We start from the raw sequence: 17,560 nt of genomic DNA, 5'->3' as shown, positions 1-17,560 counted from the left end.
AGGAACTTACATCAGGCAATTATGGGGCACCCGCTACGACACAGGTTTATGCAGTTACCCCACGTAATCAAAACGGGACCTGCTTTCAGTGCGGTCGCCAAGGACATTGGCATAACCAATGTCCTGATAAGCTGAGACCACGCCTCCAGTCAGGGAAACCCCGCCTCCAGTTAGAGCGACCACGCCTCCAGTCAGAGCAACCCCTCTTTCAGTCAGGGAGCCAGAAGCCACTTACTGTTTGTCCAAGATGTCGTAAGGGGTTTCATTGGAAGAGAGATTGTTGGTCCCAATTTCATAAAGATGGTTCGCCCCTGAATGGTACAAATTTGGGGCCTGAGATTTTGTGGACCACTCCTGTTTTAAAATGGGGTCACCCTTCTATGACAGTAAAGATTGGCAATATTCCTTTTAAATTTTTGATTGACACGGGGGCAGCAAAGACAATTTTAAGGCAAGAAGAGGTTCCCCAAGATTGGGAACTTATCCCTGGACCCAGTATACATGGAGTAGGAGGGGTGACCCAATCATTTCGCACACGAGATTCGCTCATGTGGGAAGACCCGGAAGGTTCTACTGGACACTTCCGCCCTTTGGTAGCTAATATTAGCACCAACCTATTGGGCAGGGATATTCTGGAATGTCTTGATGTTAGGATATCCACAGATGCCTCTGCAGAGAGTAACACTGGTTCCCACGAGACCAGGTCTAATCAGCACCCCCAATACTAAATGCCACTGTTCGTAGCCAAACACCCCGCTTAAGCTGGCTTTCTAATGAGCCTGTCTGGGTGGAACAGTGGCCTTTACCTAGGGATAAACTAGGAATTTTAAAAGAGCTCGTCCAAGAGCAGCTGTCCTTGGGACACATTCACCATTCTCGAAGCCCATGGAACACTCCTGTCTTTGTGATTAAAAAGCGCTCGGGAAAATGGCGCCTCCTTCAAGATCTCCATGCGGTAAATAAAACCATGCAGGTCTGGGGCTCCCCCCAAAGGGGTTTGCCTCTTGCTTCTGCAATTCCCACAGGAATTCCAATCATAGCTATTGATATACAAGATTGTTTTTTCTCTATTCCCTTGCATCCGCAAGATTGTAAACGTTTTGCCTTCTCTGTTCCTTCTATTAATAACGCCAGCCCTGCCGATAGATTTGAATGGGTGGTGCTGCCCCAGGGTATGGCCAATAGTCCTACAATTTGTCAAGAGGCTGTTAAATCTTCCCTTGTCCCATATATTAATAAGGGCCTTAATGTTTTTCATTATACAGATGATATTTTAATATGGGGAAAATCAGATACAGATCTCTATGCCTTACGTGATTTTCTCATTCCTGCATTAAAGAAAAGCAGCCTTAATGTAGCTCCTGAGAAGATACAGCTAATTCCTCCAATATCTTTCTTAGGTTCAGTGATTTCTTTAACGCAAATTCATCCCTTAAAACCTAATGTCACCTTTCCTTCTAACCTTACTCTTGCTTCTTGACAAAGTTTTCTAGGAAATTTAAATTGGCTTAGGCAGTATCTCTATCTGCCTACAAGCTGCCTCCAACCACTATTTGACCTGTTAAAAGGAAACAAACAGCCCTCCTCAAAACGTAAGTTAACTCCCAAGGCCTCCTCGGCACTGGAAAGGATTAACCAGGCCCTCCAGGACATGCCCCTTGTTCGATTCTCTCCCTCCTCTCCGGTAAACCTTCTAATCTTCAACCCCACCCCCACAGTAGTAGGGGCATTGTGGCAAGACCATGGGGTTCTTGAGTGGCTTCACACGCCAGTAGGAGGAACTCCAAGACTCCTCACTGAGATAGACGCCTTAGCATTCATGGTTCGCCAAGGGAGAAATAGGTCTGTGCAGGTCTTAGGGAAAGAACCGGATTTAATTATTCTGCCCTTTTCTCTCACAGATACAGAGTGGCTCATACGCCATCATTCCTGCTTTGCCATAAGCTTCATGGGGTTTCCAGGACAAATAGATAACCATTTTCCTTCTAATAAATTGATAGGTTCTTTACCTCTTTTGCCTCTACTAGCACCTAAACTTTTCTCTCAAGATCCCATTCCTTCTGCTCCTACAGTCTTCACTGATGGTGGACAAAAGGGAGCTGCTGCCCTTATATATTACCCGGACAAACAACCCCCTAAATCTCTCTTTACTGAGCTTCCTGAGAATTCCCCTCAGTACAAAGAACTTTATGCTGTTATCCTTGCATTAAAAGCTGTATCAGAATCCTTTCTGACAGTGTGTATACTGTTACTTCCATGGCTTGCTTGTTCCTATGTGAAAAATTGATGACAACCCACTTTCCCCTCTTTTGATTCAAATCACCTCTATGCTCTCTTCTCGAACCCAACCACTATATATTCAGCACCTTCGTTCCCACAGCCCTCTTCCTGGTGCCCTGTCTGAAGGGAATGCTGCAGGTGACCGCCTTGCCTCCACAGGAGCTCTCCTAGTCTCTGTCTCTGATCCTGCTGATTTCAATTCTCTAACCCATGTTAATCTTAAAGGCCTTCGAGCTTGATTTCCTGATACCACAGTTAAAACATATCCTAGCTACATGCTCTTCCTTTGTAAGTCTCATAAAAACACCTGCTATTCAGACTCTTGGTGTTAACCCCCGAGGCTTAAAAGCTAATGCTATTTGGCAAATTGATGTCACCCACATACCAAACTTTGGCAAACAAAAATATGTGTTTGTCTCAATTGATACCTTTTCTAAATTTATGTGGGCAACAGCTCAGACAGGAGAAAGCTCTAAAAAGCTTATAAGCCATATGCTCTCCTGTTTTGCTGTGATGGGCTTACCTCTTCAAGTGAAAACTGACCATGGACCTGCATTTACCAGCAAACAATTTAAAGATTTTTGTTCCCTCTGGAACATTACTCATATCACAGGCATTCCCTATAATCCACAGGGACAAGGCATTGTCGAGAGGGCCCATCAAACCCTTAAGGCTCAATTAAATAAAGATAAAGGAGAAATTTACCCCCCCAATATCCAGCTAGCAAAAGCCTTAACTATGTTAAATCTCTTTAATATTTACAATAACTCAGACTTACCTCCTATTATTCTTCACTGGCAAACACCATCTACTCTCCCATCTATTAAGGTCAAATGGAAAGACCCACTTGATAAAATTTGGAAAGGGCCTGACCCTCTATTAACCATGGGAAAAGGTTTTGCATACATTTTCCCAGATAATTATTCTAAACCTGTCTGGGTTCCTGCCCGCCATGTCCGACAATACCCTCATGATGGCACTGTTATCCCTGAAGAACAAGAAATACAAGAGGACTAGCCGCAGGATACATCCCAGGATCCATAATATGACATGGCAGAACCTACAAAAGTTGGCTCACAGAGCCCTCTCTCCTACCCCTTCCCTGAATGTCTTATGTTATGAATGGCCAGTTGTGTTTTGTGAGTGAGTGTGTTGAATGACCAAAAATTTTTGTATGACCCATCTGCTCAGAGTACTCTAAATGTTAAAACCATTGTCACTAACATGCGTTAACTCTCTAAGTAACCTGAGTCTGTTTATAGTCCAAAGTCAATTACAGTAAACCTCTAACTTGTTACAAGTTTTATTGTTTTTCACAAGTAAGTGATTACAGCTTTCAAGCCTTCATATGAGGAATCATCTGTTCATATGGTAAGGTATTAAACTGTAAGAAGTTCCTCCATATCCAACCTATGTGAATTAACAACATTCACATATTCTTGTAAACTTAACTGGGGTATCTTGTCTTGCCACCATAAGCCATGCCTTTGCCAGCCAACAATTTAAAGATGTTTCCCTTTATAACATCACCCATGCCACAGACATCCTTTACTACCCCCAAAGACAAATGACTGTTCCCCTAGACATCACATCCACTGACTGCTTCCCTTAGACTTGAGATATGATTCCACCTCTTCATACCAATGGATACATTCCCCCGTCCTTACCTGTCTACCCTTAGTTATGGGACCCTAGTTTGTTTTACTTCTTCTGCTCACAATAGGTCCTATAATTCTTTTTTAACATTTTAATTTATTCATTAATGAGAAAGATAGGAGGAGAAAGAGAAAGAACCAGATATCTTTCTGGTACATGTGCTGCCAGGGATCGAACTTGGGACCTCACGCTTGAGAGTCTAACGCCTTATCCACTGCGACACCTCCCAGACCACGGTCCTATAATACTTAACAAGCTCATGGCCTTTTGTGGCAACAGATTGATGCCATAAAGATGCAACCTATACAAACTCACTATCATAGGCTGGACATGGCAGAATATTGAGTTGCTGTGGAGGATTTTCCCCCCTCCATCAGAACGTCCACCATGTAGAGGGCTGGCTAGCCAATGATGGGTAAGAGGAAACTAGTGCTATCCAGTCAACCTAAGACAGGGCACCTGGTACTACTGGGCAAAAATGACCAGGTGTTCCAATGACAGGTAAGACGGAAGGCTGATCCCCAACCTAAGACAGGCACAGTCCACCCCGCCACAAAACTAAGTCCGCCAAACATCAAAACATGATATAAGACAGGGGGACATGTGGGGAGCTACATGTGCCCTCAAGGTTGCTATTGGCATGGCCATAGAGTTTATGTTAAAAGATAGTTCCTGGGAATCAGGTGGTGGTGCAGCAGATTTAGCACAGGTGGCACTAAGTGCAAGAACTGGCTTGAGGATCCCAGTTTGAGCCCCCGGCTCCTCACCTGCAGGGGAATCACTCCACAGGCGATGAAGCAGGTCTACAGGTGTCTTTCTCTCCCCCTGTCTTCCCCTCCTCTCTCCATTTCTCTCTGTTCTATCCAACAACCACAATATCAGCAATAACAACAATATAATTACAACAATAAAACAACTAGGGCAACAAAAGGCAAGATACCAAAAAAAAAAAAAAAGGGATAAGATAGTTCCCGCTTCCCTACACCTTAGAGTCTTTGTTAAAAGATAAGTTCTTTTTCCCCATGAATCACCCAGGACCTTCCAGATAACGGCTGACTACCATGACAAATAATATAAAATATAATCATAAATGAATAGGAAAGATACATCCCCCAATACTCAGTTGGTCAAGGCACCAAACCTCTTTTTCTATAAAGCGTTCAAATCAGATGCCCTGCTAACCACGAGAAGCAGATTGTTTGTGTTTCTTCCACAGGAATCCCAGAAAAAAACATCTGGACCCCTGCACACCCTGACATCACCCACTAGATGGCACGACTACAGTGGCACACCACCCCCAAACCCTATATGTCACCTGACACGATCTGAAGAACCTGATTCACAGACTCCAAGGACAGAACTTTTTTACTGCCTGTCTGCCTTTCCTGCTTCTGCTTTGCCTGTCATGTTTTGACAGTTCCAGCTCACTTTCTACAGAAAAGCAGAATTCCAGAGGCTGACCTTCCTCATGCAGCATTTCATCCCCTGCCATTTATCCCCCTAGTCTCCTACCTTGGACTGAGACTTCTATCGGACTTGCTGGTATACCCTTTGGACACTTTAGACAATTTTACAGCAGCTTTCTTCCCTTCACGTTGCTGGTTTTTCATAGACTGACCCTGAGTAGTTCACAGACTTTACACACTGTTGCCCTGGGCATTAGATAAAAGGAAAGGGGGAGATGCTGGGAAATTGTGCAGATGCATTCACATCTGCCATGTTTTCCCCTCAGGCTACTAGTTCCCGTGAGAGTTGGGACATTCTGGGAGTGCCCGTTCTGCCATGTTATGCCCTCAGGACATTGTCTATATCCCCACGATATCTGGAGTGCTTTGGTCACTCCTCCCCCATCCCATTCTCACGAGAGTTATCATCCTATCCTGGAGTGCTATGGTTACTCCTCCCCCTTCCCATTCTCGTGAAAGCTACTATAAAAACCCTTCATTTTCCGCACCTCGCTCTCTTGCCAGTGCTTCACTCCGGTGTTCAGACGCAGGAAAGGTTACTGCGTGAGGCAGCCATTTTTGCTACCTCCACATGGCCCAACCTGCTTCTCTAGCACCCAACTCTGAGGTGCCAGCGCAAATAAAGATTTGTGTTCCCGCTTCGCTCCAGACCTCCTCTCTCTCATCTCCACGGCCCGCGCTCAACAAGATCTGGCACAACAACAAGATGCTAAGTTAATTTTTCAAAATAACGTATCTCCTTTATTTAATTTTCCTTTTACACTGAGTTAAAAGTTCCAGATTATTTTAGAAAATTAAATGTTTTAGCCCTACGCACTCACAGAAAGTTAATTTATTTTTTGTAACTTTATTTCCTGGCTTGAGGAGATAGCATAATGGTCATGCCTGAGATTCCAATGTCCCAGGTTCAATCCCCAGCACCACCATAAACCAGAGCTGAAGCAGTGCTCTGGCAAATAAATAAATAAATACTTTTAAGCCCTCAAAGTTAATTAATGTAGTGCCTAAATGAATCATCACCAAAATGTACTCAATACATCCCTAAGACAATGTTAAGTCCATTCTCTTCACAACAGTGAAGAAATTCCCTGAGCAGCTTCTTTCTTCCTCCTCTAGAATCCTTCTCCATGGTTTGATCTTGACATTCCCATCAGTGAATTTTCATTACCTCTCAGGGGAGCTACAGGACCCAAATCATCTAGAACATGCTTTCCCCTTTAAAACCTCCAAGTTTGTGAGCCCCAAGCTCTCCACTTGGAAGCTATTTTCCTTTCCCTGCTAGCCTGAAAAGTACTCAGGTTTCAAAAATTCAGACATCACCTACTCATTGAGCTCTGTGAAAGGGTCTTGAATCCCTTCTGGTGTCTTTTGTGCTCAGCTTCTACTGTGCTTTCTCACCTCATCTGAATAAATATGATGAGTACACTACATGCATCCTGTTCTAGGAGCTCTGTGAGGGCAGAGAACATGCTTACTTCTTTGTAAGCACCATATCCCACTCAGGTCCTGTATCTGTTAAATGACCAAGAGCTTGAGGCATGGAGAAAAGTTGCAATGAAGAGCAATTCCCCATCACTATGGATTCATGGAAATTTAACAGTATTTTACCAACTTGGTAACTGGCTAAATAATGGCAGTGAAAGTATCCCTAGTCTGACAAAACCTCCTCTAAAGATGAGCTGCAAATAGTAGGGCAGAGAATATTTTCACTGGAAAAAAAATGTTTTTCCTGTTGTGCTGAGGTAGGTCTTTCAGGCTAATATTTTTAATATTTGAAAAAAAAAAAAAAGACAGGCAAAGGGGAAGAAAGACAAAGAGGAAGAGACAGCACAGCAGTGCTCCACTATCCATGGAGCATCCCCGATGCTGGTGCAGTGGTGCTCCTGTGTTGTGTTGGGGTTTTGGTCTTGGTAAGGGACTTGCCCAAGCAGCTGAGCTATCTCCCAGCCTCTTCACTGAGACCTCAGTCTCCAGAGATTTCCCCTCTCACAAACATCCATTCTACCTCATCGGGGACATTGAATTAAGTCAAATGAGTTTAATCCAAAATGAAATGTTTTATTAAATAGCATTCCATTCTGCTTCACTATAACAATTTAAAAGATTTTTTTTTATTTGTGCAACCAATTTAAAGTCAGAAATAAACACAGAGGACAGGATCACAGTGGAGGATTTGTTTACGTGCCGTTACACCACCACATAGGGAAGACATAGTAGAGTTTACATTTATGCCATGTACATCCCCATAGAACCAGATGTGGCTTACAAGGTACCTTGTAACTCATCTCCTCTAAGCAATAAAGCCTCTTTTTTTTCTGGCAAAAGTTTGAGAAACGTACTGCTGTTTTCTATCAGCAGATACAACAGATGGCTGGCACATGCCTGCTTTGCTAAATGAAATAGGCTTTCTGCAGAATTACTCTTTGATCCCTAGTGGCATGTCCACAACACCACAACGTAAAATACCACAGCACAGCAGAATCTAAACATTAAAGGTTTAAAGTTGTGCTTTTGATATGAGTACCTTCTTTAGGGAAAAAAAAAAAAAAAAAAAGACAGTCATGGCCACAGTATGTAAACATATTCACATTCCCACTTTGAAACCAGGGAACAGGGGTCAGGAAACAAGACACTCCCTCCACTTGGTGACATAAAATTACCAAAACTGCCACAAAAGTATGACAGCACATCTCAGGAGTGTGAAGGTATGTGACCACTTGGGCTGTAACTACCAAGACAGTCCTAACTCCCTGAAGGAAAAACATGGACAGTCCACTCTGAGGCACTTAAATAATAAGAAATGTAAGCAAAACTTCAGAGTTGGAAGAAGGTGTTTAAGGAAATTTGGCAGCTTCTTTGAAGAGGAAGAACAAGTACTTGAATTAAAATTTTTACTATCCTGTTTTTCTTCGATTTTTGTCAAGGGGAGAAAAGGAGGGGGGAAACATTTTAATATAGGTCTCCTCAGTGCAATCATCCCAATAGGAAATTGGAGACAGCAAACTGTAGCCAAATTAACAGAGCTAGTGCCTCCATCATATTCAAATGCTACATTGAAGATATATGCTATCTGAAATGGGGGTGGAGGTGCATTTTAATGACAGAATTAGTTATCCAATTGTTGAGGAAGAAATACATCAGTAAAATGAGTCTTCTTTTAAAACAATTAGCAAAAAAGTATGAATAGGTTGTCAGGGAAAGGGCCTGTTTCTGATTTGTTCCCTATTTCTCTCCAATATGCACTTTTCTTATTGTAAAACTCAATTTGAATGCTACTGGCTCGACTCATTCACAAAGATACCATGATCCAGGCAAAATTCTCAAACTTTCCTTATCCTTGATTTTGTATTACTATTGTTTCTAATAGTTTTCAGTGATTCAAGATTTTTTTTTAATTAATAGAGACCTGGTAGGGGTTGTGAACTCATTTAAAACTAAATTCATATAGGAAAACATTTCACTAAGTCACCTGCATACTCAGCATAATAATATTTTCTGATTTTGATTGTCATATATATGAAGCACAGGAGCATATTTCTGCAGTTTTACCCAATATAGTAAATTATTTCATAATATATACAAGGCCATGTAGGAGGGTAACAAATTCTCCTCTTCCTTTCCTGTATTCACACCAACACTTTTGAGTTCTATTATTAAGCATCCTGAAATTGAGAAAAATAAAGCTCTGACATTAAATTCTATCATTTATAGTCATTGTAACTACATGATTTTTAAAAAATCTTGTTCTAACATCTGGACTGTTTGGTACAGATGGTTAAAACTTGCTTAGAACTGCAGGTGGTGGGTTTCAAGTTAATATTGGTCGATCATCTTCAACCAGAGGATGTCTATCCTGTAGACTCCAATTTAATTGCGCCCCTGAAAAAATCTATGCAAGAACTGGGGTGATACCATAATGAAAGACTGCCTTGCCTGAGGCAACAAAGGTCCTAGGTTCAATCCTCAGCACCACCATAAGCCAGAGCTGAGCAATGCTCTGATCTAAAAATAAAATTAAAATAAATCTAGCCATTTAGTTACAGGAGGTTGGAAAACTAATACAGATAGACAGTTTAAATCTACCACCAATGCTTAAAAAAAAAAAAAAAACAATAGGCACCTTATTAACTAGTAGATTCATAGTATCTTAGCATCTTTATGCAGGCGATATAATATTACAGTTGCTAAAGCCAAATCTATATGATATTTATTGTATTCTCTATATAAATGAAAATCTTGGCCTTGTACCAAATTGGGCCATAAACAAGTCAGCAGTGGTGTCCTAAAATTGGCATTGCAATGGAGATTTGCCTAGCAAAACTTCTCGTTAAAGTTTTATTTGAAAACTATTAGATTTAAAAAGAGTTATTTTCCAAATAAAATGTTTGATTAGTACCGTGTTTAGAAACCAAAATGATTACTCATGGCCCCTACCTGTCTCAAATTTAGGAAAAATACTGAACAAGGAATGTCCCTCTGAAAGATACCAACTGTTAAAAAGTTACATAAAGAGCACAATACATAAAGAGTATTTTCCTTAATTACTAAAAATCCTTAAAGCCTACAATTTTTTAATAGAAATTTGCTTCTCACTTAAAAGCCTTGAGAAGGAGAATGCCATTTTAAATGATGAATATTTTAGATGGGAGATAGAATTAAAACTATCTTCTCCATGGAAAATGGTGATTTCGGTGAGAGGAAGAGGCCAGGTAATCTGATTTTAGGGAAGAAAGCCTTCTAAAGCAGATTTGAGGGAATCTCAGAAGAAACTGTCAAGTGAGGACCAGATAAGCCTTAGTGAATTTCTTTGAGATTCATAACTACAATGCTGGATACTGTATATCAATAAACTATCAGTATAATGCAGACCATCATACAATTGTAAACTTAAAGCATTTAGATACATCTAATGTGGACTATTTATCTAAATTTCTCAACAATTCAAGGAACCGCGTAAGGATCCCGGTTCAAGCCCCAGGCTACCCACCTGCAAGGGAGTCGCTTCACAGGCGGTGAAGCAGGTCTGCAGGTGTCTGCCTTTCTCTCCCCCTCTCTGTCTTCCCCTCCTTTTTCCATTTCTCTCTGTCCTATCTAACAACAATGAAAACAAGGGCAACAAAAAGGGAAAATAAATTAATTAATTTTTAAAAAAAGATCACATAAATATGACCAATGTTACACTTAGGAAGATCAGACTCTTTTCCTCTGTTTTCCCACAAATGTTGCAATGAGATCAAACAGATATACTTGGACTATGACTTAACTTGATATGATGATCACTTCAAGCCATCAAATAGATTTCTACAATATTCTTACTAGTACTTCCTTGTATTCTAACACTGTAAACCTCAAATTTCTACTCATGTTTTACTTGTTTGGTTGACTGATTGATTGATTGATTTTGGTTCTCTTTGGGGCTTCACCACTTCCAGGCTGACTCACTCAGAGGCAGAGTAGAGGAAAAGGCACCATGGCACCGAAGTTTCCCTCGGTATGGTGGGAGCCATACTGAAGCCAGACTCAAGCCTGGGTCACTCACATACATGGTACAGCATCTTACCATTCAAGTGATATGTTTTTGCCCTCCACCCCTCACCCCCAGTATTTTGTTCTTCAATAGATAGAATGGTTAAAAACAATCTTGTATCCAAATTTTTACCCACATTCATGATTATTTAGTTGGAATGAATCTCCAGAAGTAAAACTTCCCAGACAAAAGATGAATATTAACCTTTTGCCATCAGAGTCAAGTTGCCCTGTAAAAATTTAGGCTTAGATGGAAAAATCCCCATACTTGTATGTCCATCTCTCCACCTTCTAGTACACTTCAGATCTATTTGACCAACTTGATCTGAGGAAATGCAACTCACTGTAATTTTCATTTGCATTTGCTTGAATAGAAGATGACATGTATTTAAATGGCACCAAGAATACTTTGGTTAATGGACTAATAATTTTCTAGAAAGTAGATAACACCTCCAGTTTCTACTAGGTCTTCAATGATATAGCTATTTTTAACTCTCTTCACATGTTGCAAAAAACACTTAAATATTGTTTAAATTTTCATTAGTCAACTATGTGTTTTGATTGTGTTGAAATCCCAAAATGTTTGATACTATTTGAATGAAATAATTAGATAATGGGATGAGCTTTTCATTTTCCATGTATATGTTTTGATGCGGTTTGGCTTTAGCTATGGATGCCTTCCAAAAGACTTAGTTGGCATTGAAGTAATTATTTTTCTCATCTTCAAAATTTCCATGCATTTCAAAAACTACCGTGCCAGAATCACATAACTTTATTGAGTAACATTAGCTAAATCTAAATAATATTTTAAAATATCTTGTTGTCTGGCATTGTGTAAAATCTTACCCTATTTGCTGCTCTGAAGAAAAAGAGACAGTGGATATTACAGTTTTCAGTTTCCAGTTGTCATTGGTAGCTTACCCAGAGCAGACAGAACGCATAAAAGCAAGGTAACTGAGGAGCCAACAGTGATGTACATAATGAGATAATTCATCTGGATGACCAAAACCTAACAAGAACCTTCTTCTTTCTTCCTCTCCTCCTCCTCCTTTTCTTCTTCTCCTTCATCTCTCTCTCTCTCTATTTTTTTTTTTTTTTTTGCCTCCAGTCATTGGAGCTCAGTGAGGAGCACTACGAATCCACTGCTCCTGGTGGCTATTTTTTTTTCTCATTTGTTTTTGGATAGGATAGAGATAAATTGAGAAGGGATGGGGAGACAGAAACAGAGAGAAGTAGAGAAAGATACTTGCAGACCTGCTTCACCACTTGTAAAGCATCCTCCTCACTGCAGGTGGGGAGCAGGGGCTCAAACTCAGATTATTGGCACAGTTTCTTGAGCATAACTGAGTGTGTTAATGCCCAGCTCCCTGAGTTACACTTTTTTCTTTGATTCCCTACCAGAAATATTCATGCTATTATTTGATAGGTCAGTCCATTTCATACTCAATATGCATACACTGTACTGTGAAGCAATAGGGAAGACAACATGGAATTTAAGACTTTGCTTCAGATCTCATTCCTCAGAATAACAAACTCATAAATTAGAGAGTGAGATGAGGTGAGATCCATTGACATTTTCTGCTTCTTCTGTAGGTAACTGTAATTAACAGACCTTTTCAGCTATGGGGATGGAAATAAAGTTTCTTTTTTACATATAATTTTTATTATTTTCATTTATTGGATAGAGATAGACAGAACTTGAGAGGGAAGGGGAGAAAGAGAGGAAGAGAGACACCTACAGCATTGCTTCACCACTTAAAAAGCTTTCCCCCCTGCAGGTAAAGATCAAGGGCTTGAACCCAGGTCCTTGCGCATTGTAGTGTGTGCTCAACCAGGTGCACACTGCCCAGTCCTTCAATCTACTTTCTGTGAATCCATAAAAGTATATATGAAGAACATGTCTTTATTAAAAAAAACAGCATTAATATTGATAGTATCTGACAAATAGGATCAGAGTGAAACAGAGGTAATGAAAGGCAGTTTATTGACTTATTACTGATTTCACAGTGTCCAAAATTCATAAAATATCTATCAAGAGGGAATTACAGATAGGAAAAGGGATAATCTCCACATAAAGTAAGAGGAGTCTCACTAAATTTATCTGCAAAAAATGGAAGCATTAGAGTAAATGACCTTGCTGTTATGACTTTCCACAGATCTAAAATTTCTATTTTTATGACAATAGAATAGTTAAAGGGCTTCCATTTGATCTATTTTAGCAAAGAGAAAAAAAAAAAAAAAAGAACAGACTTGAGATGTGAAAAGATGTCTATTGTGGTGATGTTCCTACTATAACAACTATTTAACTAAACAGAATCAAAGTAGTTTCCCAATTCAAAGTAGTTATTTTTTATAAAGTGGTTTCTGGATCACAATCTTCATGGAAATAGCAATTTAAATAATTTTAGAATAAAAAAAAGCCAAAAGTCATTTTAATTATAATTAGAACGGTTTTCATAGAAGACATGTTTTACCGCTAGTAAAATAGTTTATTACGTCCATTTATCCTCTAGAGTAAATTCTCTAATCACACAAACGAAACAAAACCATATAACATTTATTCTCACTTTGCAAAGTTAGAGTCTACTTACATAATACTGAAACTATATAAAATGTAACATACAAAAATGGTAATATGCTTTAAATAATATTCTTAAAAATGGGAGTCGGGCGGTAGCACAGCAGGTTAAGCACAGGTGGCGCAAAGCACAAGGTCTGGCATACCCAGTTTGAACCCCTGGCTCCCCACCTGCAGGGGAGTCACTTCACAAGCGGTGAAACAGGTCTGCAGGTGTCTTTCTCTCCCCCTCTCTGTCTTCCCTTCCTCTCTCTCCATTTCTCTCTGTCCTCTGCAACAATGACGACATCAGTAACAACAACAATAATAACTACAACAATAAAACAACAAGGGCAACAAAAGGGAATAAATAAATAATTTTTTAAAGTCTAATAAAAATAATATGCTTAAAATTTAAAAAAAAAACAAAACGCGGGGCCGGGCGGTAGCGCAGCGGGTTAAGCATACGTGGAGCAATGCTCAAGGACCTGCATAAGGATCCCGGTTTGAGCTCTCTGCTCCCCACCTGCAGCGCGGGTCGCTTCACAAGCGGTGAAGCAAGTCTGCAAGTGTCTTTCTTTCCCCTTCTCTGTCTTCCCTCCTCTCTCGATTTCTCTCTGTCCTATGCAACAACAATGGCAGCAACAATAACAACAATAATAACAACAACAACGATAAACAACAAAGGCAACAAAAATGAAAAAAATAGCCTCCAGGAGCAGTGGATTACTAGTGCAGGCACTGAGCCCCAGCAATAATCCTGGAGGCTAAAATTAATTAATTAATTAATTAATTAATTAAAAATTAATTCAGTAAAAAGAAATTTAAAAAATACACTGCAATTTGTGGAGGGCAGGAGATAGCTCACCTGATAGAGTGTACGTTTTACTTCTATGCACAAGGACCAAGGTTTGACTCCCTAGTCACTACATGGATCTTCTACACAAGCGGTGCTGTAGTGTCTCTTGTTTTTGTCTCTGTCTCTCACCCTCTAGCTATAGAAAAGAGTTTGCCAGGAGTGGAATAATTATGTAGGCAGAGAGCGCCACCAATAATCCTGACTGGAAAATAAAATACATACATACATACATTAATTAAAAATATATAACAAATATATACTTTCCCTTTTCTATATGATAATTCTCAAAATGAAATCTTAAAAAGATAATAGCTCTGGGGTGGAGGGAAGAGAATACAGGTCCAAAAAGGATGATAGAGGACCTATTGGGGGTTGTATTGTTATACAGAAAACTGGTAAATGTTATACATGTAGAAACTATTGTATTTACTTTGAATGTAAAACATTAATTCCCCAATAAAGAAATTAAAAAATAAAAAAAATGTTTGGGTGTCCGGCGGTAGTGCAGCTGGTTAAGGGCAGGTGGCGCAAAGTGCAAGGGCCACCATAAGAATCCCGGTTCGAGCCCCTGGCTCCCCACCTGCAGGGGAGTCGCTTCACAGGCGGTGAAGCAGGTCTACAGGTGTTTGTCTTTCTCTCCCCCTCTGTCTTCCTCTCCTCTCTCCATTTCTCTCTGTCCTATCCAAGAACGCTGACATCAATAACAACAATAATAACTACAACAATAAAACAAGGGCAAACAAAATGGAATAAATAAATATTAAAAAATAATAATAAAATAAAATAAATTAAAAAGACAGTAGCTTCTAGTATTTTACATACACACCACATATATATTTACATAGCTTAGTAGAAAAGAGGAGAGAAAAAGTGTGATTGTGTATGCATGTCCAGAGCACTACTCAGCTCTGGTTTATGGTGGTGCTCTGGAACCTCTGGAACCTCAGACATTAAAAGCTGGTGCACAAGTCATGGTGCTATCTCCCCGTCCCTTACAGATACATTTGAGACTGTGAACTCTACAGAAATATATAACGCACACATCACACATTGCGCCAGTGAATAAAATTCAACACAGTATTTTTTTCAAATACACAATGTCAAAAATACTTAAAGACTAAAATTTGTTGTAAAGTATAAATAATATCACAAGTGATACATATATAGACTGGAGAAAAGTCTTAAATGTTACGTTAAACTTTAATGCCAATGATGACAGAAAGAATAAATGTTGAGATCTAAGGTCTTTATATTCCAGCAGTCTGAAGACACTGACTCTTATCAGAATAGTAAGTTTATGCATATTGCTTACGTTTTCTTATGGGAATTTTTAATTTATGTAACGGTTTTAAATAAGTGAGACTTAATTCTTTATTTACTTTGGAGATCAGATAAAAAGTTTCTCTTAAAATATAAACTATAACAGACTATACATTATACAGTATTATTTCTACCTAGCATCAGACAGTAGCAATATTAAAGGATAATTTTCTCCAGTCGTTCTGGTTACCAGAACTTACCTGTCCTGCAGCTTGCCAGGTAAAATTCATAGAATGGATATTGACAGGGATGGCTGGCATTCTCTGTTGTGCTTTTCTGAAATCATGTGTGAAAGGGGCCATTTTCCCCTCTGAAACTATCAGGATATCTTCTTCGAATCCTAGTTGAAGAAAAACAATAATAATAATAACCTAAGTAAATTTAGTAGAATTCAAATCAGAAGATGCATGCATGCAAAAAAAAAAAACCAGCAAATTAATATGAGTCATTTCTGTTCACAAAGTACCTGCATGGGTACCAATAAAGACACTGAGATTGATTTTCCTTGCTGCAGGATAGAAATGATGCCAAAAGACTAAAGCTTTGGGGGGGGGGGGGGTTACGTGATGCAAAGAAATGCTGCGTTCACCTGAAGAAAAAAAGAAAGCACCCAGGGTTGCAGAAACTAGCAGCGATCAGAACACTGGGTCAGTTTGGGTTTCTTGAGAGAGAGATTTATATACTTTCAGATAAGGGGAACAATCTTTCTTGAAAATTAAGTTTTCAAAACATTCGAAATGTTTGCAACCCCCCCCCCCACAACCCGGCATAGATTCCCCCCTTTAGTGGGAAAGCTGGAGAGAGAGGGAAGGAACGCTCTAGGCGAGGAGTCTCACCTATAAGCACTCTGGCCTGGTGAGCGTCGATCCACAGGTACAGGCTCTCCTCGCTGGGCTGCCCGACCTCTGCGCGCAGCACCGGCAGGCACTGGAAGATGCTGCAGAGCGCGAGCGCCGCGGCTGGAAAGACGCTTCTCGGGGCCATGCTGATCGGACCTCCTCGAGGGCGGCGCTCGCACAGAAAACTCCTGCGGCCGCACCCACCCAACCTGCGGCCACTACGTTCTCGGAGAGGCTTCAGCGCACCCCGCGGAAGCCGCGCTTGGACGTGCAGCCTCCTGGCTGGGGTGCAAGAGAGAGTGCGGGGGAGAGCCCCGGGAGGAGGGAAGAGTAGAGAGAGAGGAGGGGCGCGGGAGGTAGAAGGGACAGCGAGGTGCAAGACTGGCAAAGTGGGAAATGCCTGCAAGCTCCGCCGAGCCAAACAGTCAGAGGGTTAAATACCCGGAGTGACGAGTGACGAGTGACGAGGCCCGCTGGGCGCCGCTGGGGGGCGCGCGGGGGCGGGGCCGCGGGGCTCTGGAGGTGGCGCTCACTCCGCGGAGCGCTCGGGGCGGCGCTGGATGCTCCAAGCTGCCCCTGGTACCCCGTTGTCCTCGGCCTCTAGCCAGGGCAAAAGTGGAATAAACGGACTTCGCAAGGCCGTGAGGGTGATAAGAACCCTTCTAGAAAGCTGAATGGATGCTCATCTACCTCCTTTATCATTCCTCTGTCTGCAACCTTAAATTCTCTGGTCCGAGCTGTGTTGACACTGCGCGCCTCCATCCACGGAAAAATCGAGACGCAGCTTCCCGCGGGCGCACGCTGGGAGGCGCTCGACTTGGCTCCCGTTGAGGGGCTTTTCATTCTTGTCAACCACAATTTGGTGCTGGGGCAGTTGAGGAGGCCTGACTCCCTTGCTCACTAACTCCTGTTACGATTCTCCTGGGTTCTGGATGACAGGTGTACCTGCCCCTGAGACCGAGCTCCCCAGATTTATAAAAACCTTTCTATTTTTATAGAAAATAGATGCTGAAATCAAAGCTCTTATCTGAGGAGAGAGCAGTGGACTGTCAGTGGG

General features: G+C 41.0%; 1 protein-coding gene across 3 annotated transcripts in view; it reads right to left on the bottom strand.

The window, feature by feature from the left end:
• The window catches only part of WIF1 (WNT inhibitory factor 1), an 89,523-nt gene extending 72,182 nt beyond the window's left edge, over positions 1-17,341 (bottom strand). Inside the window, exons 1-3 of one of the 3 annotated variants that reach the window (XM_060194986.1) lie at positions 17,194-17,341; positions 16,501-17,103; positions 15,865-16,004 (exon numbers count right to left, since the gene is read on the bottom strand). In XM_060194986.1, the coding sequence (XP_060050969.1) occupies positions 15,865-16,004; positions 16,501-16,648 (288 nt within the window). In that variant the 5' untranslated portion in view covers positions 16,649-17,103; positions 17,194-17,341. Of the gene's footprint in view, positions 1-15,864; positions 16,005-16,500 lie in introns of all 3 variants that reach the window. The other 2 variants (XM_060194987.1, XM_007516858.3) reach the window with 2 other exon arrangements.
• Positions 17,342-17,560: the final 219 nt, after the last annotated feature.

Source organism: Erinaceus europaeus, chromosome 7 (genome assembly GCF_950295315.1).
Source record: "Erinaceus europaeus chromosome 7, mEriEur2.1, whole genome shotgun sequence".
Taxonomy (NCBI): Eukaryota; Metazoa; Chordata; class Mammalia; order Eulipotyphla; family Erinaceidae; genus Erinaceus; species Erinaceus europaeus.
Note: the sequence above shows the minus strand (reverse complement) of the source record. Positions and strands in the feature narration are given on the sequence as shown.